This window comes from Aspergillus niger (genome assembly GCF_000002855.4).
Source record: "Aspergillus niger supercontig An02".
NCBI lineage: Eukaryota > Fungi > Ascomycota > Eurotiomycetes > Eurotiales > Aspergillaceae > Aspergillus > Aspergillus niger.
Genome location: NT_166519.1, coordinates 3,213,521 through 3,240,768, shown reverse-complemented (window position 1 = coordinate 3,240,768; position 27,248 = coordinate 3,213,521). Strand labels below are relative to the sequence as shown.

General features: G+C 52.1%; 9 protein-coding genes across 9 annotated transcripts; 6 read left to right on the top strand and 3 right to left on the bottom strand.

Moving 5' to 3' along the window:
- Positions 1-1,009: 1,009 nt before the first annotated feature.
- An02g13450 (uncharacterized protein) lies at positions 1,010-4,443 on the top strand (the record flags this gene model as incomplete). The annotated part of the gene is made up of 8 exons (XM_001400439.3): positions 1,010-1,107; positions 1,413-1,425; positions 1,458-1,698; positions 1,930-2,003; positions 2,052-2,125; positions 2,218-3,926; positions 4,024-4,049; positions 4,294-4,443. The coding sequence occupies 8 exons, from the start codon at positions 1,010-1,012 to the stop codon at positions 4,441-4,443; spliced, it is 2,385 nt and encodes a 794-aa protein (XP_001400476.3).
- Positions 4,444-5,497: 1,054 nt separating this feature from the next.
- An02g13440 (uncharacterized protein) lies at positions 5,498-6,379 on the top strand (the record flags this gene model as incomplete). The annotated part of the gene is made up of 1 exon (XM_001400438.1): positions 5,498-6,379. The coding sequence occupies one exon, from the start codon at positions 5,498-5,500 to the stop codon at positions 6,377-6,379; it is 882 nt and encodes a 293-aa protein (XP_001400475.1).
- A 1,374-nt stretch (positions 6,380-7,753) lies between these two features.
- On the top strand, positions 7,754-9,355 carry An02g13430 (uncharacterized protein; the record flags this gene model as incomplete). The annotated part of the gene is made up of 2 exons (XM_001400437.1): positions 7,754-8,656; positions 8,705-9,355. 2 exons carry the CDS (start codon positions 7,754-7,756, stop codon positions 9,353-9,355), a joined length of 1,554 nt encoding a protein of 517 aa, XP_001400474.1.
- Positions 9,356-9,803: 448 nt separating this feature from the next.
- Positions 9,804-10,944, bottom strand: An02g13420 (uncharacterized protein; the record flags this gene model as incomplete). Its single annotated transcript, XM_059746746.1, has 2 exons — positions 9,804-10,825; positions 10,896-10,944. The coding sequence occupies 2 exons, from the start codon at positions 10,942-10,944 to the stop codon at positions 9,804-9,806; spliced, it is 1,071 nt and encodes a 356-aa protein (XP_059605176.1).
- Positions 10,945-11,592: 648 nt separating this feature from the next.
- An02g13410 (uncharacterized protein) lies at positions 11,593-14,011 on the top strand (the record flags this gene model as incomplete). Its single annotated transcript, XM_001400435.3, has 4 exons — positions 11,593-13,343; positions 13,400-13,630; positions 13,788-13,842; positions 13,946-14,011. The coding sequence occupies 4 exons, from the start codon at positions 11,593-11,595 to the stop codon at positions 14,009-14,011; spliced, it is 2,103 nt and encodes a 700-aa protein (XP_001400472.3).
- A 669-nt stretch (positions 14,012-14,680) lies between these two features.
- On the bottom strand, positions 14,681-15,559 carry An02g13400 (uncharacterized protein; the record flags this gene model as incomplete). The annotated part of the gene is made up of 1 exon (XM_001400434.1): positions 14,681-15,559. The coding sequence occupies one exon, from the start codon at positions 15,557-15,559 to the stop codon at positions 14,681-14,683; it is 879 nt and encodes a 292-aa protein (XP_001400471.1).
- A 675-nt stretch (positions 15,560-16,234) lies between these two features.
- On the top strand, positions 16,235-16,870 carry An02g13390 (uncharacterized protein; the record flags this gene model as incomplete). Its single annotated transcript, XM_001400433.1, has 1 exon — positions 16,235-16,870. The coding sequence occupies one exon, from the start codon at positions 16,235-16,237 to the stop codon at positions 16,868-16,870; it is 636 nt and encodes a 211-aa protein (XP_001400470.1).
- Positions 16,871-18,497: 1,627 nt separating this feature from the next.
- Positions 18,498-20,192, bottom strand: An02g13380 (uncharacterized protein; the record flags this gene model as incomplete). The annotated part of the gene is made up of 1 exon (XM_059746745.1): positions 18,498-20,192. One exon carries the CDS (start codon positions 20,190-20,192, stop codon positions 18,498-18,500), a length of 1,695 nt encoding a protein of 564 aa, XP_059605175.1.
- Positions 20,193-23,466: 3,274 nt separating this feature from the next.
- An02g13370 (uncharacterized protein) lies at positions 23,467-26,778 on the top strand (the record flags this gene model as incomplete). The annotated part of the gene is made up of 4 exons (XM_059746744.1): positions 23,467-23,507; positions 23,694-23,707; positions 24,097-24,135; positions 24,467-26,778. 4 exons carry the CDS (start codon positions 23,467-23,469, stop codon positions 26,776-26,778), a joined length of 2,406 nt encoding a protein of 801 aa, XP_059605174.1.
- Positions 26,779-27,248: the final 470 nt, after the last annotated feature.

Genomic DNA, 27,248 nt, shown 5'->3' with positions numbered 1-27,248 from the left:
ATAGAGGACGTAATCATGATCGAATAAAGCATCTTGTCTGTTTGCTTCTTTAACTGACAAAGAGAATGCGGGATATCCACTTCTCTCCCCTTTCTCATACCTTGTGTAAATTTATATAGTAATTGAACATGTGGCGACTGCTAAATGCTCAAATGACAAATGTAGACTGTTCGACAAGGGTACTCATACAATCCCATCAACTGTTTCAAGAACAGGAAATGGCAAGGATCTTCCAAGATAACAGCCGCAAGAGTCCAAAGTATTACTCCCGACAAATATCCCTACGTGGTGCAGCGATGGCGGTAGGTGGGAGCTGGCGACGACAAGAATTCGAGAGTATATATTATCCGGCGGAAATCCCGTGACATGCGGACGGAAAGCCGATTGTCAGGGTGGGGGTGGAGCGGGGGTGAGCCAGGGACATGAGGGGATGGAGTGGAGGGTGGCTTGGGGAACAGGGGGGAGGAGCGGAAGGAGGACAAGGTGACAGGGGAGCGGAGTTGGTGGCGGGGCAGGGTGCCGGAAAGCACTCCCCAAGCCTGGGGACAACACTGATCAGGCGCTGAGGGTGAGCCTGGTGGCTCAACAGCATGCACAGTGCGCAGGCGAACCCAGCGCTCTGGCCCATCAAACCCACCCAAGTCAGCTCCCACCAATAGGTCAATAGGTCGAGTTGAGAGCCTGCAGAATGGTAAGCAACTGAGCAGGCAAGAAGACATCAGTACCTCCGCAGGACCACACCAAGTTTACTATTTACCTGCCTCAGACAACTATTGAGACGGATGTCTGCTCAGAATCTGGCATCTGTGTATGAATGACCAGATTTCTAGGCAGATCTCTATAAGTATGAGATGAAAATGGCCTCCCCGTATCAAACTCGGCTTATCCCAAGCTAGGTCATGATACTAATGTCTGTATATTCTGGAATGATGTTTGCCACTCTGTCTTATCATCGGCTAGGTCCCGTCCCGGAGTCTCGAAATACTAGTCCAAGTATAGTATTTTCAAAATGGACCCTATGACACCCGCACACTCTGGCCAATGTGTACTCAGTAACACGCAGATTATTTTACAGCGGACCATCGAGTGCCTCGTCAAGAAGAATATGTAGACAGGTATTTTCAAAGCGATTAGATCTCAGGTGTTTTAATATGGGGCAGGCTTTGCGAATGAATGGTCTACAAAGGGAGGAGGCCTACTTCAAGCACCACCTTCATGAGCTGTCGAGAAAAATACATCGCTGGAGAAGTCGAGACCCTACACCCTCCTAGCCTACTAATCACAGCACATATATGAGAACCAGACCGAGTGGATCTGCCTTATTCGTATTCGGTAAGGGCTTTCTGGATCAATTAGCCTCAGGCTGCCGGCCATGACACAGGCGCTAACCGGGATAAATAATATCTATCCAGTACTAGGGCCCTGGTAAGACATACTAACTACCTAGTGCACTCTAGAATGTCTCAGTTGAGATCCCTGCACTCTCAACGAGATCAATTACGACTAGCACTTTGTGGTTCTGGGATGCTTCAATGTGCTGCAGACAATTCTGGTCGTTGTGCGCTACTGAGGCTAACAGTTGCCAGAGTCAGCGACACGGATGGATAGACCACGTCAGCTTAAGCTTTGCCAGCCGTCGAGAAACGGCCAGGTCAGATTCAATGTGTGGTGGCACGAGACACGCCGGAGGATTGTCGGGTAGGGTTCAGACCCACCGCAAAATGACGGGTCTTTCCCGGCGAACTCCAGGGCGCCTCAGGCGATCCTACGGTAGCAACGTTACGTTGAGGTTCCCTTCCATCTCTCAGCGTTTAATATTATTTAGACTACATCCATCACCAATCAGACCACCCAGCTTTTGCTGCCTTTAGGCTGACTTGTTGATATGGTACATAGGTAGGTAGTGCTACACTGTAAAAAAAAAAAAAGAAAGTAACCGGCTTCCTCGTTCTTATTATTTCTATCCTCAATTCCCCCAAATCTGCCCCATCAACAGCAACCTGGTTAGGCGTTTTGATTTTCTCAAGGAATTACCGTGCTACTCCAAATAGTGTTGCCTGTGGTCTCAGCCACGCTCTAGTAGCTGCAGTAGTAACTATGCTAGCAGCTGTACTAATCCTAGTTGGTAGGTACCTTCGCTTATTACATATTACTGGTTGAAAGAAGCACTATTTTCTTAGTAAATCATGCAGCTCAAAATGACCAAAATAAATGTAGCGATCGGCATTCACATGAATCTAAATTCGAAAAGGCAAAGTGTTTGCTTCGCTCAGTAAGCCCAAAAGTAAGCGCCCAGAAGAAATATGAAGTAGGCCCCGACCTACAGATCCCCCCGTCAGCCTTGCGCTCAGGAGTAATATTTGACACTGTCGTGGCCACACACAACATGGGACGATCTACGAGGAATTTGTATGAGCCCGTCGCTCGCACCTCGTTTGACGAGGACGAAGAGATTGAATTGGCGAGGGATGATTCCATAGATGGGTATCCCACTCGTTCTCGAGTCTCCCGCGTCGATCGTCTGATAGCCACCTTGTCTCAGACATCCCGAACAGTGAAGTGGCGCATACGACGGCGCTACTTTACTGCTACCTTCACAGTTCGTAGGATTGTCTTTTTTCTGTTCTGCATCCTGTCTGGCCTGATTATTACCACCTTTGTATTATTCCCTTCCTATACTCACTTGCCACCTCACTATCGGGCCCTGCAATCAGCCGTCCAAGGCTCCACAACTTCAGGCCGGGGAAATATACACAACTCTACCGTCTTCATCGCGGTCAGCCTTTATGACAAGACTGGAGCTTTGGCGGGTGGCGCGTGGGGCCAGAGCCTCCTGGATCTGATCGACATGATCGGGCCGGACCGTGTCTTCCTGAGCATCTACGAAAATGACAGCGATGCGAGTGGCGAGCAAGCATTGTGGGCACTAAGTGATCGAGTCCCTTGTAACAAATCTATTGTGTACGACAAGCATTTCGACTTCACGGGCTTTCCCACCGTTACGTTACCCGATGGTTCCAGCCACGTGCGCCGCGTGGCCTTTCTAGCAGAGGTCCGCAACCGGGCCTTACGTCCCTTAGATGATCTGAACCATCGGTTCGACCGCCTGCTCTTCCTGAACGATGTCTACTTCGATCCCCTGGATGCCTTGCAGCTTTTGTTCTCGACACATACCCGCGACGGCCGTCCTGACTATCGAGCTGCGTGTGCAGTCGACTTTATCAACCCGTTCAAGTTCTACGATACCTTTGCCTCGCGCGACCTTGAGGGTTACGGCATGGGACTCCCGTTCTTTCCATGGTTCACCACTGCGGGTAAAGCGCAGAGCCGCTCCGATGTTCTGCAGGAAACTGATGCAGTCCGGGTGCGTAGCTGTTGGGGAGGAATGGTTGCCTTCGATGCCGGGTTTTTCCAGAGCGGGACTCCAACAGCAGCAGACACGGATCAGCCAACCTATTACCGCGGACGCCGCGTGCCTGTGCAATTTCGCAGTGAGGAGGATCTTTTCTGGGAATCGTCTGAATGTTGTTTGATACACGCAGATATTCAAAGCTGGCCCTCTTCGTCTTCTATGGATGCCCAGAATGTTGAAGGAGAGGATGAGGAGGATTCAGGCATCTACATGAATCCTTTCATTCGTGTGGCCTACCACCCTCGCTCTTTCAGTTGGCTTAGAATTACCCGTCGGGTGGAGAGGCTCTATTCTGTCGCCCATTGGCTTTCCAGCACCGCGTTTGGCCTTCCGTTTTATAACCCCCGCCGAGCAGAGATCCCAGGCGAGGAAGTACAAGAGACGGTCTGGGTTGAGGATGAATCGAGTGAAGGGGGTTCATTTTCGAAGGTGACACGAGTTGCTAATTACGATGGATACTGCGGGAGGTGGGACTTACAGGTCCTTTCTCGTCGAGAGGAGACTGGCGAGGGAGGTTGGGTTTCAGTCCCTGTCCCGAACTTGCCGTCTTAAGACTGCCTGCTCGGGCTGCAGTCAATCAATATTTTCCTCTCATGTTGATTTTCATATAGACTATGGCACTATGTTTAATGACTGCGTATGTAGAGGGGTCCAAAGAAAGGAATAGCTCAGTATTATCATCTAACGCAAAGCATATTTCAAGGCATATTAGTGCTATATATGGAATAACATAGTCCCTAAAGGATTATTAGCCTGATAAGTGTAGTGATTTCCGAAGACATAATATAAATAATATATTACTACTATAAGATGAGTCGGTTGATACAATTGCCCTAACTGAACTCTTCCTCTGCAGCAGACTCTTAACCTGCTAATTATAGACATCCTACTACCCTACGCCTTTATTGCACTTATTCAATGAATCAGTTTATTCCTCGTGGTTTACCATTAAAATGAGCTCCCTACGTTGCCTTATCCCATCTATCCGGTTCACGCAGGTCAAACTTAACTCTCTAAAGGTTGACATCTAGCTTACACTTCCCTGTGAAGTTTTACCTACTCAATATACTACCAAACTCTGGGAATTGCCATTTTATTGAGGTACTGATGTGTCCTTCCTGATAGCAACATTTCTTTCCCTTCAGGCTAATTAGTTACAGAATTTGCTGACTCACTTGATAGATATTAGCATTATTACACTGACATCCTCCGCTCGGGTACTGATTTTCTCCTGGCCTATATTCCGCCAATAAGCGAAATTCTAGTTTGTAGGTTTCTCTCGATGTTACTAGGATATTGACGATTTGGAAATACTAGTGGTCTGTGCGTCAATAAAGTCAAGATATTCGGGAGCCTTTTCAAAAGCAGTAGTATTTATCTAGCCTCGATCATGACTTCTAAGATGGCACTATTAGTATAAATCTGCTGGCCGCTCGGAAAGGGGTTAGTAGCTGAGGCATGAGGAAAGTGTAACGAAGAAACCCACTTTATGCTTTCCATAAAGTAACGCTCATACTTCACTATGTCTCAGAATATAGAAATAAATTTCTCACTTCAAACTCAGACTTGCGCATCGTTGTCCTGCTAGCTAAATGGCAGAGATAACATGACAACAGACATGACTACCTCGGCTTCCATGATGTTCGGAACATAGCGGAAAATCGAGATTCACACAACAATTTCGCGGAGTTGATACCCCTTTTGTCCTACCATGAGGTTGTCGAGTCTTACCAATGGTATCTGGTGAAATTCTACGAGCGTTGCTCGAATGCTATAGAAAGGTATCGCCTCGTACACTAAGCTTTGGGCGGAATGGGTGGCTTGTGGATTGGCCCGTTAGTGGGACCGACCAAAACGCTGGTGATAGCCACGCGAATATTTCGTCATCAACGAGTGGAGCGAGATAAGAGGGGAAATTAGTTCGTTCGGCACAACTCTGGTGCCTACCAAACCTCCTATTCATATTCCGTCTCCTACTGAGCATCAACGTACAGCAGTGCTGCAATTGCTTTCTGGCTCTCAACCTGAGCTGATCTCACCTTTTGCGACGGTCCGTCTTCCTCGGCAACGGCACACAACCCCGCAATGTTCTCCATCGTCTACCTTTATTACAAAGTCCTTGCGTTCTTGATCAGGCGATTCATCGCCCCTAAGAAAAATACGCAAGCTACGCCAGATGACGTCTATCAGATTCCGTCACGCGACTCAGGACGGACCATCAAAGCCCACGTCTACCGAAATGCAACCGCATCCACAGGGCCGACCCCCGTGTTGATCAACTTCCATGGCAGTGGGTTCATGCTCCCTCGTCACGGAGCCGACGATGCATACTGTCGCCAGATGAGTCGCGAAACCGACCGTACAGTCCTCGATGTCCAGTACCGCCTAGCACCCGAGGACCCCTTCCCCGCAGCTCTCAATGATGCCGAGGATGTGGCCAAGTGGGTTCTGGGACAGCCCGAGAAATTTGATCTTGGCCGTGTCTCTCTGTCCGGCTTCAGTGCGGGCGGTAACCTCTCCCTGGCAGCTGCGGCCAACCTGTTTCCGCCAGAAACCTTCCACTCCGTTCTGGCGGTCTATCCCGTGGTGGATCTACATACGGACCCGGCGTTGAAGACCGCACCGGATACTTCAGGCAGAGCGATCCCCGCTGTCATCTCGAAGATTTTTGACAGGTGTTACACGCATGCTGCATATGATACCCGAGACCCGAGGATATCGCCGCTTTATGCAAGCGCAGACCGATTCCCTGCGCGGGTGATGATTGTCACTGCGGCCTGCGACAACTTGGCGCCTGAGGCGGAGGCGCTGGCGGAGAAAATTGCCAAGGAACCGGGGAAGGAGGTGGTGCGGCAGCGGATGCAGGGCTGCAATCACGGCTGGGATAAATCTGCTCGCCCAGGAACGGTGCAGGGTGATGCAAGAGAGAAGACGTATGCCATGGCGGCTGCCATGTTGTCCAGGTAGATGTTTGTCTCTAGAGATGTATCATAGACACAAATCTACCTCAAACGAGATTTTCTTGATCGCACCCTCACTTTCTTAATGTGTAGCGCGAGGTAAAAAGCGGTGAAGGTGGTCAGTGATCGGGATTGTTAAGACTCAAGCCATCCATGGAAACATCAGACCACCATCACCACCCCCTCCTGCCTAGTCTGGCACTAGGGAGCGAGCCAGCAGTTACCGACCCCATCGGTTTCAATTGATCAGCATGCTACTGGACGAGGAGAAAAAAAGCGTGATGAAGAGAAGGGTCTGGAAAAGCAAAAACTCAGGAACAGTGGGCCACCATGCCAATCCTTATATGAGACCGCGTGGGATCCTGAAGCGGCGGTTCCTGACCTTAAGCCATGGTGTTGCAGTGGCTGAAACCGCGGTTGACGCTGTGTGGTGGGCGGCTGACACCCGCGGCCCTACCCTATACCCTACAACATGGCCCGATTGAGGGGGTTGTTTCAGAAGTGACGGCGGTTTGCCAGGCAAAACGGGGAAGGAGGTATGAGGATTACGCGGGTAACGTATCCACGCCCTGGTGCCTGAGTCGGTCCCGAGGATGAGAGCAACATGGCTGACAGCCTGGTTGGTCACTGTGTCAGATTCACAATGGCTATTATCCATCACCTTTTTTTTTTTTCTTTGTTCCCCTTTTCTTTGCTTTCTGTTCTGGTGACAGGGGGTATTAATTTTAACATCTGAGTAAAAGCGGCCTGATAATCAACGTGCTGATTCTGCAACGATCTTTTCCCTTAACTTCCTGGTTCTTCCCCCATACACACTAAAGCACACCACCAGCCCACCCCCCATAGTGGATGCAGCAGATTACCACTGGCCTCCGCCGCCGTTTAATGAGGAAGAATCGGTCAGGCGGGCCGTGGGTCGCAATAATAACAATAACGAACTTGAGGCCCAAATCAGGTTGTCGCATTGCCTCTGCTCCTCGCTGTTGGCCCGCCGCAGAGTAATCCTCGCTCTCATTAGCTCATTCCCTCTCTTTGGACTCCTCCGTCCTCAGTCGACGAGTCGCCCTCCTTTCCCTCTCTTTCTCCCATCCCGTCTCTTTCCAGAGTCCGCCCCTCCCCGCAAGTCGGATGCTGCTCTTGAGCGCCTTCTTCTCGTCCACTGTGCTTCTAGTACTGTGGACGAGCCATCTAGCGTCTCGCGATTCGCGTTCTTGATACTAGAACCCCCCTTTTGCTTTTTTCTTTTTTTCCTTTATTATTTCTTATTGCCCATATCCTTACTTTCCGATCTGCCTGTCGGCGTTATTGTTATTAGTGTCATATTTTTCCGCGATACGTGCTCCATGTGTGATTAACGATCCCGCCTATCGCCAATTGCATCATGGAGCCGATAAATTTCACCGAGGTTGACGAGTCTCGGTACCGCACTGAGGTTCTTCTTCTACCTTCCGAGGAATCAGAAACGGCGCAAGAACAAAAATTGGTGGAGGATGCACGTCAACTGGGGCTAAAGGTGCCGGAAGTCGAGGTGGTGGCATCGTTAGCTGCATCCATTGCCTCCGGTATGGTGGACTTGTCCTCCCCCATCAGATCCTCCGGCTCCTCGACCGATCGCAACTCTACCTACGAAGTCGTTCCGTCCATCGAGACCCCGCCGCAGATCGATCAACTCGCCTCGTCCCTCTCCGATTTTACCGTGGCCTCCGAGCCTGTTCAGGGTGGCAGCACTCGGTCATTCGCGTCCATGTCCACTCGGCCGACATCTTATAGCTCATTTGAGGGAAGGCTGGCGCCGGGGATAGATAGCCTCGCGGCAAGGCCACCTGGGAACCGTGCATCAATGTTTAGCATGACCTCCGCGGACAAAAGGGAAAGGAGAAAATCAACACTCAAGTCGGCAATCGGGAAGATCCATTTTAGGAAGAAGCGATCGCCATCTCCGGTTCTTCTTCCGCCGGCCGCGCAGATCACCGTCGCCAAGGGCGAGAAAGGCGTCGAACGAGTATATGTCGAGTCGAGACCGTCGGAAGCACAAAACAGCGATTCTGCCGAGGAAGATAAGCAGGTTCTCAGGCTTGAGATCCCCGTCTTCGACAATGAATCGATGCAGCGAAGCTTGCATGATGCACAATTATACCAGATGCGCGAGTCCCATATAGCGGAGATGAATCGGCACAATGCTTTTCAGGACGCATTCATGGCACAACTGCGGCGGAGACAGCAATCTATCGTTGCGGACCAGCTTGCGGAGAACAAGCGCGCGGAAGAGAAGAAGCGTGAGAAGGTTCGTCTCCGATATTGAAGGCTGTATCTTACATACTGACCTCTGCAGAACACCGCCGATGCCGTTCGCATGGAGGAACGACAGCTCACAGTGGAAATGGAGCAAATGCGAGAATTCGAACGCGCAAAAGTGAACGCGCGCACGCGCATCAAGTACATGGAAGGGTTCTTCAACAACTCGAGCCCGCCGCCATCGCCCGTATCCAGTTCGAAAGCAGACGTGGTGCCGAGTCGCAAGTTCACCGCGCAACACAAGGCTCAGTTGGCACAGGAGTATCATGACCATAACACCATGGACCAACTGCATCAAGCCAAGATCAAGGTGCTGCGCGATCGCCAAGAACTTCGACTTCAAGAGGCCATCGCGCGAATGGAAAGAGAGCTGGACGATATGATTGACAAGCATGCCTTGGAGTTTGCCCAGATGCAGCAAAAGCATCAGCAGGAAGAAGCGGACATTCTACAAGCTTTTGACGCCAAAAAGTCGAAATTACGACATCGCTGGGCTCTGGAAGAAGCCATCTTGCGAAAGAAACTGGAAGTGCAACACGGGCAGCCGTACGGCCCGCTGCCCCCTTTGTCGTTCAGCGACTCGCATTATGAAACGCGCGACTCGGCCATTTGCGTGACCGACCAGACAGGAGCTGCCAGCGGTGATGAGGGACCGGTGCACCACAAGAGAGGGGGACAGGTGCTTTGATTATGATGTGATGCCTAAGTGATACCCTTTCCTTTTTCCCTCGGTCTCATCATGCATATATGCGGTTCCTATATACTACTACTACACTAATGTCTCATATACTCACCCTACTTTTATTACCTTTTTTTGTAATTACTTCTTTTCTTGTCACTCCTTGGCCTTTTCTTCATTACATTCTTCTGTTGCTGCCTGGTGCTGTTCAGGAGCGAGCATCAAGCATCATACACGACAGCCGCTTTTATACAGATTCATTCATGTGCATAGCGTTGATAGTGGACATTCCCCTTATAATAGACCTTGCTTTATGTTTCCAATAGGACGATCAGTCCCACACTTATGACAGGATAAATTCTAACCAAAATCTGGAGTATCTGAAGGTACAGCTCGCTAGCCAATGCACCCAGTAAACGCCAATAAGCACCCGAAGAAGCATCAAACGATCAATCAATCACACATCAGAAGCCGGCGAAGCAGACCCAACCTCCTTACTATTCCCGCGACGCTTCCCCAACCGCTCCAGCAAAGTCTCAACCCTCCCGTCCCCGCCCGTAATAACCCCCTCAGTCTGCTTATCTCTACCACTATCCCCAAGCACCACCGCCCGTTCCACGACCCCCGTATTAGAGATCTTGAACCTCCCCACGCGCCCATCCTCCCACTCCACCCGCACATAGACCGCCTCCAACGCCGTCGGCGCCAACGACACAATCCCAAGTTCATTTTTCGCTATGCGCGTCTCCTCCCCAGCACCGGAACCTCCAGTAGCAGCCGTTGTAGAAGCATTAGGGCCAAGAATATCCCTCTCCCAGGGCCTCTCATCATCCTCATAAATACCGTCGTCGTCATTTACTCCACGTGTCACGACGCCCAGTTTCTCTCGCAGATAGCGCACCGCATCGCACCGTAAATGCCACACAACTAACTGCTTGCGCACCTCCCGAACAAAGGACTTGAGATCCTGTTTGCGCGCCTTGTGTTTCCATGGTTTCAGTTGCTCCTGCTCCTGCTCCTCTTCCATCGCGTCTTCCTCATCCTGAGAAGTAGTCATGGATGAAGCCGGCAGAAACACCCTCTCCAACTTCCTCATATCCACCACCGCCGGAACGGTATGCTTATGCACGCGCACTTCCCTCTTCCCATCTTGTGTCTTGTGTGCTGTCCGTCGGAGGAGTATGTAGTACGGTTTGGTGTATGTTCCGTCGCGCGCACAAATATCTATCCTGATGCCTAGGAGGTTGGGGGATTCAGATGTCGGGGAGGGGTCCGTGAATGGGAAGGTGGTTGTGGAGAAGGCGATGCGGTGGTGATTTGTTTGCGCGTGGGTCGAGGTGCTTTGGATTAGGGGGGAAATGTCGGTCCATTGCTGTTGGGAAGGGAGAGTTGGTGGTTGGGATTTGGCAAGGCGTTGGAGGGGGCGCGAGGAGAGGAGGCTGCTTGTTAGGATGCGACGGCGATGTTGGAGGGTGCGGACTGCGCGGGTGGGTTAGTGTTGGTGTTTTGGTTTGTGGGGGGGGATGGGGATGGGAGGGTTGGGGCGTACTTTCTGCGCGGATGGAGGAGATTTCGGAGTCAAGGTCGTCGGTGTCCATTTTCTTGGTATAGGGGACTATGTTGTTTGGAAGGTGGAGGGTTTAGTGGTGGATGGAGCTCGGGCGGAGATAGATACTACGTACTGCTTTGTTTGGTGGTGGTAATGGGCGGTGTTTGTTGACAGGAGGAATATCACGTGAGGGGAATCCGGGCCCGCGGCTCCTTTCAAGGTTGCAGTTCGATTGGCGGGTGAATTGTATCCTGGTCTGTGATCCACCGCGCTGGGTCGGCTGGCATTTGACTTAGTCCTTACTTTGGGAGCGAGGAGTCTTGAATGTTTATCCCTGAATAGGCTATTGATGTGTGTGCGTGTTGAATAGGGTTGGTATTGTCACTGTATTGTATAAGTATCCAACCTATGGTGAAGAGGTTCAGTTGTAGCTTCGAGTAGGAATAATTGGAGGCTCTGTTGTCGCACAGAATTACCCCAGCACGAGATCTTTACTAAGGTATTCCATCTGCATCTGAAGAATCACCGCATGGAGGGATCGCCAGGCCCTTAATGCGCAACATTAATAATGACGGCTAACCGCAGCCAATCATAAGGGAGATATCGCCGGTTCCAGCCAAACAGCTGTGGACAAACAAGCTTGACGCTTGAGGCCAGCTTGCCTCAAGTTCAGTCGCCTCTCTCTCCACCACGTCGCATGGATGCCTCATCCCGGCCTGTTCCAGTCCTTCCTTCGTCTCCCTCTTCCCGTGTGCCCCCTTTCTCCGCTTCTTCCTCCCTCCATGACCCTGCGGATCCCTACTCTTCCCACGAACATCGTCATTCCGCAGCGGATCGTCCTCAGGAGGTGGAACTCCAGTCTCTAGCATGCAGCACCGACACGCGTGAACACGACCATCCTTTGCATTACACAGACCACCCCTCGGACAATCGCCCCGGACACTCCGCCTTTCTCTCGCCTTCACCATCTGAGCCCGAATACTCCGATTCGGATTCCCCCAGTCACTCTCTACACTCGCGACACCCGCACTCTTCCTCCCATCGTGGCAAATCACCCATGAAGCGCAAAGGCCGCACGGTCTTGAAACGCCGCTCGAAGCCCTCCTTGACCATAGCGACGGGCCAGAACGGCTACGCGAGCGACAGCATGGATTCCTCCATCGAGATGCGAAAGAGGGACACCTCTGTCGAGTCCACGTCCGCTCGGGCGAATCGCCTCATGTCACGTCCCAGTTTCACTCTTGACCAAGATCCTCCAATGACCCCGCAAACGCCCGCCATGACGACAACCTCGTTCGCGAATCTGCCCGCCAGCGACCGGAGAAACTTTCTGCTGCTGTGTGTGCTATACTTCCTCCAGGGTATTCCTATGGGACTGGCTACTGGGTCGGTCCCGTTCCTACTGAAGCCGTACCTGTCGTACGGTCAAATCGGTGTCTTTTCACTCGCATCCTACCCATACTCGTTGAAGCTGCTTTGGAGCCCTATTGTCGATGCCATCTGGAGCCGGCGGTTCGGCAGACGCAAGAGTTGGATCACGCCCGTCCAGGTCATCGCCGGATTGGCCATGATCTACCTGGGCGGAAGCATTGAAGAGATGATGAAGGAGGCTGGCGCCAATGGAGGTGCTGGTGTTTGGAAATTTACATACTGGTGGTTCTTGCTGGTGTTCTTCTGCGCCACGCAGGATATTGCGGTCGATGGATGGGCAATCACACTCATGTCGCCACCGAATATCTCCTACGCCTCGACTGCCCAGACGGTGGGATTAACAGCCGGCCACTTCCTGTCTTACACTGTGTTTTTGGCGTTCAACTCGGCCGACTTTGCTAATCGCTGGTTCCGGGCCGTTCCTGCGGAAGGTGGATTGCTGTCGCTGGGCACGTACCTGAAGTTCTGGGGATGGGCTTATCTTGTTGTTACGACCTGTCTGGCCGTCATGAAGAAGGAAGACCGGACGCATGAACGCGATAGCATCATGGACGTGTACCGCAGCATGTGGAATGTGTTGAAGCTCAAGAACATCCATACCATCATCCTGGTTCATCTGATTGCCAAGATTGGTTTCCAAGCCAACGACGGCGTGACGAGTTTGAAACTGTTAGACAAGGGGTTCGGTCAAGACAACATGGCGCTAGTGGTGTTGATAGACTTTCCTTTTGAAATCGGACTGGGATACTACGCCGGCAAGTGGTCGACGGAGTACACGCCCATGCGGCTGTGGTGCTGGGCGTTCATCGGACGACTGGCGGCAGCCGTCCTGGCCCAGATCACGGTGATGATTTTCCCGTCGGCCGACCAGGTCCCGTTCTGGTACCTCCTGACAGTGATTGGAGAGCATGTGTTTTCGACATTCATGAACACGGTGATGTTTGTGGCGGTGAGTGCATTCCATGCGCGCATCGCCGACCCCAGCATCGGCGGCACCTACATGACAATGCTCGCAACGTAAGTCCTGCTACCCTACTATACATAAAAACCTTTACTAATCACTCAAACAACAGTGTCTCCAACCTGGGCGGTACATTCCCTCGATACTTCATCCTTAAGCTGGTTGACATGTTCACCGAAGCGACATGTGTTCCACCAACGGTGCCCCCGCCGTCCGAGAAACTAAAGGGTGACCTCGTCACGGAGGCCTTCTCATGCGCACTGGAGCCAGACCGGACGCGCTGCGTCAACGGAGGAGGCACCTGCCACGTCCAGCACGACGGATACTACACGACAAATATCCTGTGCGTGTTGATTGGCGTAGTGACATTTTTCTTCTTCATCCGGCCGGCCGTTTTGAAACTGCAGGGTCTGCCTCTCCGGGCGTGGAGATTAACCCCGGGCAGACACTAGTCAGTGGACAATGTATTTAAATATAGCATAAAACCTCAAGAGTTCTAGACATGAAGAATCAGACGGGTGCATTGAAAGTATCCAGATGACACTTTGTGCGAGGGTAAGCGAGGCCCATGGTTCGCTCTTTGGTCCGGATCCCTGCATTAGCGGAGATGTGAAGCACTAGCGTGCCTGATCTGCAGGGACCTGTTGCGTATAAATAGTATAGACATCCCCAACCCCCTCAAGTATCTCTACCACGTTCTTCCTCCGTCCCTTCACAAGAATAGTTACTGTGATTACTCAGTAGTATCAAAAAATGAAGCTCACCCTCCTCCCCACCATAACCACCCTCCTCTTCCTTCCCACAGCCTATACATCCTCCCTTGAAATCCTCCGCTTCAAAAACGTACGTCCCTCCTCCACTCCACCCAATCCTTCCCACACTAACATTGTAGAACCTATAAAGTGGGACCTCCGCCTCTTCACACCAGGCTGCGACCCCAACACCACCAGCTTCGACCTCTCCATCTTCCACCGACAAGGCGTCTCAGGCACAGATGGATGCGAGACTCTCGACGACGCCAGCGTGAATGTATCCGCAGTGGACACCTTCTCATGGAAGAGTCCCGGCGCAACGACATATGATCTATGTTTGTATGATGTATGCGGGAGCGGCAATGGAAGCGGGAGGGTAGAGGTCATTCGCGATGGATGGGAAGTGTGTGTCAAGTATTGGGGGTGGAAGGGGTGGGGGGTTGTTGAGCATGGGGGGGATTGTTAACATTCTTTCTTCTCTTTCCATTTGCTCCATTTAGTAGTAGATGATTTGATGTGATATGATGTGATGTGATGATATTATTTGAGATGAGTTGAGATGAGATGTGTACTAAACATAAACAATGGTATATATATACTGTACAGAGCGGAGATCACGTTCAAGCCAAAATACACTTACTTCAAGCCTCGGCCAAATCCCTCACAGCCCAATCCACCAACGCCCTCGCATACCCGCGATGCAACCTGCCCACCCAAGCAGGAACAATCTTCTGCTTCTGTTCTTCATCACCCACTACCTCATAATCATGCGCTGACGCGAACCGTACATCTACTACTTCCTCCCCCTGGTACATATACACCTCCGAGATGTTGATCTCGTGTCGGCCCCCGCTCATCAGTCGCCACGGGTATCCCCAGCGGGCTATTTTCTCGAAGAAGAGGCGCGGTTCATCGGGCATGTGCCATGATACGAGGAGGCCTGTTGTGGGGGAGGATGCTTGGACTGTGAGGGCAGAATTCAGGAGGGGGCGGCCCCCTCCTTTTGCTCTTTCTATTGTGTGGTCTGAACCTTGGGGTTTCGGGGTGGTGAAGATGGATGCGAATCTGGAAATGTATGTAGATGTGTTCGTGGGTGCAGTGATGAACTCCGGGTCAGTGAGGCCCGTATCCCCCGGGTTGTAGGATTTGTTTTTGATTAAGCCGATGATGCTGCCTTCGACTATCAACGGACGGGTGTTGAGGAAGGTGAGGATCCAGGCGTTTGTTAGGGTTGCTTTATTCGAATTCTTAAAGTCATGGGTTTCGGTGTGCTGAGATTGGAGAAGAGTAGAGTATCGCTTTAGTAGCGATTTCACGGGTATGTGTCTGGCTTCGTAGACGTCGACTTCGGGACAGTGTTGGGTTGTTAGATTGCTGGGGGTGCGGAGAGCGAGGCTTGTGGTGGTGGTTGGGTCGATGGGGGGATATTTGGCTTCGAGGGTGGAGAGGTAGCGATGGGTGGTGTAGGTTAGGATGGGGGGGGGTGTGGTGAGGAGAATCAGGCGGGTTGAGGAGCGCATTCTATTTTTGTCTGTTGGAGGAGGTGTAGGGTGGATGAATCAATACTACTAGTAGATGAGGTTTGGAGTGGTTATGCGCGGATATAAAAATTGTTGGGCACTTAAGCGGTAGTAAGTAGTACTAGGGAAAGGGAACAAAGGAAGGCCGGCCGAGGTTTATATTGGCGTTGCCGTAGATAGTAGCTATCGGGTATAAATAGTGAAGATCCCTCGTTTGAGGATCAGGCTCCGAGACGGACTCGGTCGTATGACCTTATGTTCCGCTAATTAGCACGGAGGAGCTGGCCTATTGTTGCTGGGATTGTGCTGAAGGAGTTAGCCTGATGCAGGCTGATGAGGGGAGATGGAGATGTTTTGTAGACTAACACAGTCACATCGCAATTTGGATATTAGTATGGTACCAAGATCAAATAGAAACAAATAGTCTTTTCAATTGGAAATGAAATCTCAATAATCATATTAGTCTGTTACTGCTTCTCGTACCTAGTAGATAATAGATTAAACAACCCCACCATCCCCGACCCACCCCGCCAGCCGATCATCTCATCCCATCACTTCCCCGCCCAAATTTTTCTCCAACACCAACACCACCAACACCACCAACACCACCCATCATCTACCTAACAAACAATACACAAAATACACATCTACATCGTCTAAGAAGTACCATCAAAAATGTCCACCCTCGACGACATCTTCGGCTCCTCCCCGCCTCCCACAACCCACCACGCTCACCCCAACCCGCCCACCACCACCGAACCCTCCGACCTCCCCTCCCTCCGCCGCCAACACGTCACAGCCGGCTACCGCGACGGCATCAGCGCCTCCAAAACCTCCCATGTCCAAGCCGGCTTTGACGCCGGCTTTCCCATCGGCGCACAACTCGGCATGCGCGCTGGTACTATCCTCGGTATTCTCGAGGGTGTGCTGCGCGGTTACGACGAGAGCCAGAAAGCCGTGGTGAAGAAGCTGCCTGCGGGTCGGAAGGGCGCCACCAGCACCAATGGCACCGCCACTCCTACTTCTACAATGACCGACGAGGAACGCCAAGCTAAGCGAGCAGAGATACTAGCATTGTACCAACAAGCCGTGAAGGAATTGGATGTGCGGAAGGTATTCGAGGGGATCAGTGAGAAGGAAATCTCAGGGGGAGAAAAGGCCGAGGTTAGACTTGGGAGGCAGGGTGAGGGGGCTATAGGGAAGTGGGAGGAGAAAGTGAGGGTTCCGAGGTGGGAGGAGAATATGGATGCGTTGGAGATGAAGGATACCGTTACTGCTGAGGGGACGGGGGTAGAGGTGGAAGAGAGCTGAGGGGGTGGTTGTGGATGGGATGGAATGGTACTTTTTTCTTTTCTTCCACCTCTTTAGTTTTCTGGCGGGCCCTTGCGCCTGTCGGGATTTAACTAGAGGATCGGGGCGACGTCAGCCTAGCCTGGCCTTTCTACAAACGACTGAGCAGAAACTTTCCTGCTTGCTTGTATGCAGCTCTGCAGTTCTGCATACGTCGGGGTCTGGTCTCGGGATGGCTACCTGGCTGGCTGGCTGGCTCCTCCCCCTGCTGCTGTCGGGACGGCAGGACAGGATGGCCGGATGGTCGAGACGGGACGTGGCTGCAAGGTACGGAGGGGAATTTGCATGGCGTTGTGCAGCTATCGATGGCTGGATTGGTGGTGATGGCGGTGGTTCGATCATAAGTACTGGATGTGCATGATTACGTGAAGTGTAGGTGTGCTGAGCAAAAGACCGCATGGATACTGTTCATCATCATGGTGTCAGAAATGGGTTGGAATTATGAGTGGTGTTCCCTGCCGCCACTAAGCCTATCACTCTATACAAAGAAACTTCTTAAATACGATAGACAAACCTTATGTACAAGACCAAATTGACCATTTAGCCACAGCTACAAAAGTACAAAACCGCCCAAAACCGGTTTGACGGTGCGAGTCATTCACACGCACACACAGTTGTAAAGTCCGTAGCCAGACGCTCCTCATCTCTCTCAAGGGATGGATATCCCTAGTACGCCGCGCTCTCGGCCGCATCGCTCCAAGGGATGAATGAATGGAGGATAAACCAAGTAGTGACTAGACTAGTTCCCGTCGAATAGCGTTTCCAATTTGGAACCCCTCGCTGGAAAAACCCCACACATGCCGGTGGAAATTCTTTTCACTAGGTAGGAATCTGGGCCTTTATGGTTCGTTTGTTTTGGTTTATTCGAATCGGGAAAGAGGACATGGTGTTCGTACAAGGTATGGATGGATGGCTACGGTGAGGAATGGGATATTCAATGGTGTTGTGAATGTGGTATCTTTGTTATTGTATATGGTATGTTATGGTATGAGATGAACTCAGGAATTGACGTAGTTTGGAGGGAGTGACAGGCGCCCGTGCGGGCAATTGCAGACAATGGTGGGTAGTGAGTGTCGGTAGTTAGGAGCGAGTGACAGTAGATAGACAGACAGACAGACAAGGAAATGGGTGTCAGGATGGACACAAATACAGACATCAGCAGAAATCAGTAAGTGGAAAAAAAGAGTGGTATGAGACCAACTATCGTAATCAATCGTTGCCTCATCGTTACATGAATCATATCGCAGCGCGTTCGCATTGCATCGTTTCGAAGAGACTGCCGGAGAGATTTCCATCTCGGCGGGGTTTCATCTCGTCAAATCATTGATTGGGCGCGGGCATGGATGGTTGCCGCGCATCCATCATATGTATGTGGATTGTCATCATCCGCCGGTAGGGATTTTGGCGGGTCGTTGCGTTCAGCGTCATAAACATTAGATCAATCATGGGGATCCATTCAGCATCGTCGGACAGGGCCGTAAGGGTGGTTTTCGGTAGATCGTAGCAAATAGCCGTACATCATTCAACGCCGTATCGGACTTTTGGTTTTCGAACAGGAATCAGAGAAAAGGAAAAAGATCGGAAATAGCTACATGGGTCTGCGGGACCGGGGAGGTGTAATGTCGCCATGACAGCCGAGCACACGCAATGACTCCCACACCCGTTTATAGAGTGGAGGTCGTGCCAGGGACAGAATCGCCTTGTCGGATCGCTCTTCGCGACAGAGGGTACACACTTTCTCCCGCTCTGGGGAAAGTGACTTCTTCGAGTCGGACCGGGGTCGGCGCCGCGACTTCGCTTGCATTGCAGCCGCGGTTGTTCGGTCAATGTCGATGGTGCGCGCTTGACCGCTGCTTCGTCTGGACTGCGGTGGTACTAAGGAAGTCGTGGATGGGGCAACCAGTCGCAACGTCTGAGCCGCAGGCCGCAGAGCTTCTCGTGACCGCGCCTTGACGGTCTTCCGCACAGGAGACGGGCAGAGATCCTCTGGGGGCTGATCAGGCATCGAGGAGAATTTCTCCAAGTGATTGCTGTGCTGACTGTTGGGTGTCTGCGGAGGTTGGAGCTTTGGCGCCGATTTGGCTACCCGGAGATGAACTCGACTGCGGACCTTTTTCAACGTATCCATTGGCTTCTTGGATAGTGACTTGGGATCGACCGACTCGGTGTCCGAATCGGATTCCCACACTGACTGCTCGCAGTAAGCTGGTCGTGACGCAGAAGTGGATGGGCGATCGCGCGCCGAGCCCGCTGTGGGATAGCGCTCAAGCAAGGGCGACCCTGGACTGGGACTAGGTACAGGACTGGGACAATCATTGGCAGGTATAAACATTGCTTTCTCAAAATGAGTGGCGTGTGGCTCCATAGTCACCGGGTTGATCCGAGACGGAGGAGAGATCATCGACGGAGCAATAGGAGGCCGAATTGGGGGAGGGGGGCCCTTCCTGCCGCTATGGGCAATACCATTCCGCGCTCCATTCGGCAGAGATGGCAATGGCTTCCCACGATGGGAGGGAGGATCGTGATTGTCTCCTTGGTGCATGACCAGGGTATCCGACGACGCGTTAGGCGTCGCTGTGTGTGGTCGTCCTTGTCGTACAGGCGTGGAGGGCTGTGTACACAAGGTTACCTGGGACTGATTCAAGGGAGTGGATGAACAAGGATATACGTTGTTTCTAGGGCTGGGTGGGATAGGAGGGGCCTGCACTGGCAGAGGCTCTACCGCGGAGAGGGAGTTCTCTGGGTAGATAGGAGCAGAGTAGTTGGAAGAGAAGGAGCTGCTTGGTGTCAAGTCTGGGGTAGCTTCGGTCTGCACCGAGCTGAACGAGCTGTGGTCGTAATGCCCAGAGGCTGTTCCCCACGGACGGGTTGACGTGACTTGCTGAAGCCCAAGTTGATGTTCTAGTTCGACCACAGACAAAGTAGATCGGTTGTTATTGGATCGCAATCTCGCAGATTCACCGCGTGCAGTGACAGCAAAAGGAATGTCTTTGGAATACACCGAAGAGATCATTGAATACGGGTTACCTTCTTCACTGCCTCTCACATCGCGACTACCTGGTCGACGAATGCCCCAGGGAGAGGCGCCTCCTAAATTGTGCTCCAGGTAGAACGGATCAGGGACTGACTCGTCAACAATCTCTGGCCCTCTAACTGTATAGAATGAGGATGCCCGCTTCCTAGGTGGCGTAGCTGTTGGCACAATGCTTGCTGTCTGTGATCGGTTCCGGCAGCTGTGAAAGGCGTTGGATTCGCCGGGAGGCCGAGGATATCCGTCAGCCATGGGCTATGATTCTGACGCCGGTATGGATTTGATGTGGTGCATTCAGACACGCAGAAGTTTCATCAGAAATGAAAGGGACGGATGCAGTTCATACAGGACTAAAGGAGAGACTAGGTAAAAACGAAGGAATGAGGATGGCCAGAAAGGAAGAAAGGGCAAGGGCGGAGGGGATATGTTTATACATATCTTCCCCAAAAATAACAGTGATGCCTATCCTGGCCTAGGGCAGCCCCATTGCTGGATGGTGGCTAGGTCGGGGAGGAGCCCCGGCGCATGCCAATGCAGAAAGGCGTAAACAAAGCTCGAACGTCCGAGCGCACTGACTTTGAGGACCTATCAGACCTTACATGGTCTCCTTCGGTAGGGATGGGATGTGCAGCAAGGCGGCAGACCATAGACGCTGGAGCAAGGGAGGCCGCGGAATCCCGATCCGCAACTTTGTTGACGCGGGGTCCTGGTTTTCTGACTCGGCATTATAACCTTGTGCAGTTTCCCTGGAGTTTCAGACTTGGCCTGAGAATGGAATAACGTCAACAATCGCTGTCCACCGCGTTGAGACTTTCAAGCATTGCAGCCTTGTCGGCTGAGATCCAGGGGCCTGCCTCCATTGCCGTCAGCTATCTACTCCCAATGTTCAGGTTTGGCAGCGCAAAATTAGGGCCTGCATGCAGACAGTCGACCGGTCCTGCATGATTGTCCCGCTAGTAAGCGCGGCTAGCGATACCAAAGGTCTTTGTTGAGTGAGGCCTGCCTTTTGCTCCCAGTGTGATTTCGAGCAACTTGCGTAGACAATGTTCTGGATTACGCCGGCAATTCCTGAGCAGCGGACACAGACTCAGGCTGGGGTCTGTTCCCAGGAACTTGATCCGAGATACATTGAGAAGAGGTGGGTGCGGATGGCAGAGGCAGGACATGCCGGCCTCAACCACGGCTCTGGTGGCCGATCGGCAGCCGATCTATGGGTCTGGCCTTGTCCGTGACCTCCATCTCTCTATTGCGGGTCATTCTTCCGCTCATATACCTCGAGCGAAAATTAAACCGGACTGTCAAAGCTGCTATCTTCTTAGTCGAAGTTTTGGACGTAGCTCATCAGTGCGAAAGCTTCAATGTTCTGAGCAGATCCCGTCCGACGCAGCTGCTTCGTGACAATTGGCTATACAGAGACTATGCCACGACCCGCATTCCAGAATTCCAGGTTGCTGCGGATACTGCAGCCAGGTATTGGAAGGACGGAGATCCTTCCGGTATAAACCATCTTTTCAGTTTAGTCGTTGTCTATCAGGTGGTGCTCTGGGTATAAGAAGGTCTTGCCCCCTCCGCATTTATTCTCCGAAACGGCTGGCTTGCCGCTCTGCTGGACTTGGTACTCAAGTCCTTGCTGTGCAGTCTGCAGAATATTGGCTTCGTTGCCGCAATAGGTTCCCCTAGCTCCTATCCTTGAACCAGCCTGTTTCCTGAACGTGAACTTCGTTCACTTGGTTCCTTTCGTCTGAGGTCTCTGTTTGGCACAATATGCGTCCATCGGCAGCAATCGTCCATCCAAACCGTTACCTTCTCCAGACGAGTAAAAACACTTCATAATATGCCCATTGCAAATTCAATCATGGCGTATCCTTTCCCTGATTGGCCGAACATCTTCTACCTACCTACACTTTATCCTCGTTTCAGCTGGACTGATCACTGATCACATCTTGTCCATTTGCATTTATTTTAGGTGAGGCCACTCTGGCTTTGAGCCTGGGGCGGCTCGAGTGACTGATAGTGCGGCTTTACGAGACCTTGTCGTACAAATTTAGCAAGCATCTAGACCGTCGGGGAAGCACGAAGTTGCATGGCCCGCATTCCCGGACCTGTGCATGACGATGCGGTTTTGCATTTACTCATGCATCTCTCCCACAACCGCTCCGCCGGCTATGCATTCGCATCATTTTTGCACACCCAATTCAGTTTAGGTGAAAGATGTCTTATGTGTAGGCTCATTGTAGGTGTGAGAAGCCAGGAGATTGGGCTGACTCCAGTCTAGCCAAATGGAGAGTAGCTGAGAAGCTCCAACCTTTCTTGCCAGTCATTGACATTGATGTCTCCCGATGTACTCTGGCAATGCTTATTGATGTTTCTTCACGGGTAGTTCGGGATGGAGGCGCACGATCCTGACGCATTTTTGCACAGCTACTTGCATGGGGTCAAGCTGAGCTGACTACTTGTACGCAGGCATACACAGTCACTGTTTCCCCTGTCCTTAGGGGTGTCTCCCTTTTGGACTTGTGGATTATTGCTGAAACTTCTTCAAGTGGATGCATAAACGGGGTTGAAGATCACTCAAGCATCAATTGATGCACTCGGTAAAAAGTTATGTAACTATTCTGGTGAGAAGTGACTGTTCTGTTAGAGTGGTGAGACTTACTGCAAGGAATCTCGACAGGTCTGAAACCGGGTCGGACGGATTGCCTCCCTTGAACTCAATTAATACCCGACTCAGTGAGCCCTTGCCTATGGCTTGTCCTTTTGTAAAAATTTACCCTTTGGCTATTACTCCGAGTTTCCACAGGTGTTGCAACATCTAGGTTCAATTTCCACCAAGAGGCTGAAATTGCACCTGGACCCCACGATCAACGCTGAAATCCTGTTTTATAGGACTGGTAGCCCCTCTCAACGAAAGGGTCGTGGTTCAGCAATTGCTCTTGTCTCGTAGGAAACGAGACAACTGATCCATCACATTTACTCCCCTTCCGAGAAACCCATTCGATATGTTTTCCGTGTGGTTGTACCGCTTGTTGTGCGACCGTGGAGGAATAAGCCAACGCTCCATCGTCATCATCACCGGGTCTGTGCTTTTAGTTGGGCCCAGAGTGGAGTTTATACGATTGCCGGCCCTGGCCGTGTCCAGGCTCTGAAAACTCTAGCACCGATCATCAAGGGGCCTCTCTTCGTATGGTGCCAATCATCTTACCCTGTTTTAGGCTTCGAGATCAAGAGGCTTTCTCAAGCAAGAAATGACAGCCTGAACTATCGAAACTCTGCCAGAGACCTGATTCAGTACCTGGGCCACTGGCCAGGTACATGGTGGTGCTAGTTGGCAGCTACCTAATCATGGCGTGGAACTAAGTTGAACCCCAATCAGGATTTGCCAGCACACTCGCTGGGGATTGGGCCATTACAACGACAAAGCTTGGACTAGCGTTGGTTTCTATATATATGCCTTTTCCGACGGGGCCATGATGCAATACATAAGTATAGAGCGGGTTTGATATCATAGTCTTAGTAGTAGTGTAGTATGGCGTCCATGTCTAGTGGAGGGGAAGAGCGAACGGCCAGGTAAATTGGTTGATGAATGTTTTCATTGCTATAAGCCGATGAGCAACAGGGCTTCGGCAGACAAAGAGAGACATGTATTGCCTAAACTGTGACAACTGATTGATTCACCTTGGGTAGACAATTAGTTTGTTGTCCAACCAACGGGCCATCTGAATCATCGTAATCTATCTGTGCGACCTTTGCCAGTCGAAGGTGGGAAGGTAAGGCGTGTTGTAGGTATTATCTTGGCCTGCAGTGTTTGTGAATCACGGCCATCGGCGGGTCAACCATCCTTCTTAAGTGCCTGCGACGAACATCAGAAGCTGAATCCGGTGCAGTTGGGGGTGGTAGTGCAGATCCAAAGAGTTTCTGTCTCCTCATCGATCGGGAGGGTGGATTTTTTTTGGGTGCCCGGCGTGACTGACAACGCGCTCCTCGTCGATTTTCCCGATCTTTTCCCGTTTCAATTTCCCTTCCTCTTCCACCTCCGTCGCCCGCCTCACAGTTAGCTGTTGTCCATACAACTCAGACCGCTGCTACCCGGCCTTGAATCCTCCGCGGGAGCCATTGGGCTTTCTTGCTCTGCTCCATGACTGCTACGAGCCTCTAGCGGTGCTCGTTGCGGTCTGCAGGGCGCTTCCTGGTACAGGTAAGATCCCGTCGCTACAATGTCTTCCCGATTCCCAGCCATCGTAATTCTGCGACGGCTCTCCTTATTCGACCAGCCACTGCCTCTCAATCCCCTCTCACTCTCAATTTGCGTGGCTCGCTCTGAACTGCTTCCACGCGCCCTTTGCCGTTCTGTCGTGTATCGAATGAAAATACCCACTGTGCAGCATTCTCTGTGCTAACTCGGACATCCACCAGCGGCGGGTTCATTTTGTGTGCTGGATACTGCTGGAGCTCTGCATATTTCTCCTGACACGCTGTCAAAACCCACCTTTGGTTGCAGGGCTCTCGTTCCTGGTCCCATTCTGTAGGGGCTGAATCCCAATTCGCACCCACGTTGTCGTCGCATATTCCGTTTCAGCAACCTCCATCTTCAGCGGTGTCTCATCGCAATCGCGCCGCCTTTGACGAGACCTACGACGTTAACGACCCTACAACACTTACGACCCCTCCACCGCAACGCCAGCAGCAGGCTGCTTCCCGTGTCCTTCCTGACTCCACCCAAGATCCGTCACTTCGACCCTCGAGCGCATTAGGAAGCCCTCGTTCATTGCGGAGAACGGCGAGACTTTCCCAACGACCACCGTCGGTATATGTTTCCGGGCGTCCATCTCAGGTAGAGCAGACTATTCCAGTGGTTGTGCGACCCGTTTCGGAACACCAAAGCGGACTCGCTGCTCTGCGTCCAGCACTGTCTGAGGCGCAAACCGAAGAAGACGACGAAGAGGCCGACTCCGAAGAGGAATCCTCCCGGCGACCGGGCGAATCGTACTGGCCCCATAGGACAACCAGTGTCTCCCCGCGTACCGCGTCTGCCATTCTTTGGACCTTGGAGGAAGCACTTCGCAAACCAATTCCGTTTACGCTAGATTGGGAAGAAGTGAATGCGCCCATGTCTGACGTCGCGGGTGCCTCCGGTCCGTCAGGCTTTGGTGCCAATGGCCGTACTCAGAATGGATCGACTCGCGCCACTCAAGGCCCGGTCCCTGTTAACCCACACCCCGCAAGTGGGGTGCGGACGCCCACGGACATCATGAGGCAACGTCGGGATCGAGAGGCTCGCAAGAAAGCAGAGCAGGAGGCGAGGGATCGGGAGCAGGATGACATCGAGCGCAGACAGCAACAGGAGCAGAATAGGCCCGGTCAAGCTTATGCTGCTGGCGTTGCCGGTGAGAGAACTTCGCAGCGAAGGACGCAAATCCCAGAGCGGTCTTCCACAACTACGAAACGACCAGAGCCCCAAGCCTCTGCGTCTATCCCTGGAACTGGTGGTGCACATGGACCTCTCAGACAAACTACCTCGGCTGGGCAGCCCGGTGCATCTCAACAGCCTCAGGCTGCCCCGCAGAGCTCTGCCGGGTGGTCCAAGCAACAAACCCAGGCGGCGTCTGATCAGCCAAGTTCTCAAGCCCAGCAACAATCTCGTCGCATTCCGTTTCCTCACGCCTTTGAACGATGGGAAACTCTCTCGTCCCATTGGGAGGGCTTGACTGGTTACTGGATTCGCAAGCTGGAGCAAAATAATGAAGCGCTTGAGCGCGATCCTCTTAATCAACAAATGGCACGCCAAGTGACGGACCTTTCCGCCGCTGGAGCCAATCTCTTCCATGCTGTGGTCGAGTTGCAACGTCTGCGGGCCTCATCCGAGCGCAAGTTCCAGCGCTGGTTCTTCGACACTCGTGCTGAACAAGAACGCTCGAAGGAGTTGTTAGCAGAGCTAGAGAGGCAGGTTAGGACCGAGAGACAGGCTCGATCTGAAGCTCTCACTTCATTGCAAAAGTCAGAGAGCGACAAGTTACGCGCCGAAGAGCTGCTGAAAGAAATGCGCCGTGAGTTGCAAATTTCCAAGGACGAGGCCCGCCGCGCTTGGGAGGAATTGGGTCGGCGCGAACAGGAAGAACGCGACCGTACTACATCCCTGCGGAATGGAGAACCTACATTAGTCGGAGGCGTCCAGGTTGTACCTATGATCCCAGGGCCCGCTAGCCGGCATAATACCAATCGCCCGCCAACCCGAGAAAGCCCATATGCAAGTGGTGAGAGCGCCGCGAGAACCACAGCGGTGACAGAAGGTCAATACTACGCCGACACTCCTGCATCTCCTACTGGTACCGATCCTTTCGTGGAAGGCCACAGGCCCATTCAGGAACCTCCGTCATCAACATCTCCGGAAGCTCAGAGACAATACCCTGGACATTTCTATGAGCAGAGCGCCGCATATCCACCTCGGCCAACATCTGAGAATGACGACCGCTCCTACGGCCCCAGCGTTGCCAGTAGCGAGCAAGGAGAAGAAGATGTCGGCAGCAGCTACCGCCGCAACCCGCAGGGTCAGTCAACTGCTTACCAGCCCGCCATGTCCGAAGGCAGCGATGAGTATGAGCATGGGTCAGTAGAGGAAGGTGGATACCCACCCAGCTCCATGCCCACAACATCCGGGCCTCTATACGGAGGCTACACTCAGTCTGTCGATTATAGCGGCTCGGGATGGGGTGTAGGGACAGGTTGGGAATCCGTAACCCCGCGCCATCGTCATCCTACGCGTCTCAGCGATGTAATCGAAGAAGAGGAACCACGGACGACCCCCAGTCGGGCCAGTTTAGCCAGTCGAAGTGTACAGTGAAATACTCCCGACTTGCTCCGTACATACCATCTTTCTACAACCTTCGGGAGCAAAAGATGCATTTCCTTTTTTTATTTCTTTTCTTTATACCAAGTCTCGCATTGTCTCTACGCCTCGCACCGTGTCAAAATACCACCTGTCGTTTTCGCTTCCTCGGTTTTGCTATTTCTATACTTCATTGTCCCATTATATCAACCTGCGTGTCCTCGTTCCTTCGGCGACCATACATCCCGGCGAGCAATAAATTGCATAGCAAGCAAGCATGTACGACTGCTCCCCTCGCGCAGTGCATTGGACCGGCGTCATTGGACAGGAGGTCGGGTGTAATTTTTGTAATTTTACCACTCTTAATGTCTTCTCAAACCATGGATACAGAACCATACATGGGGGTTTTTCATCCAATTTCTATAGATGAATCAAAATAGTCCTAAAGCCTATTCGACTCATACTAGAACACACGTGACGCGAAC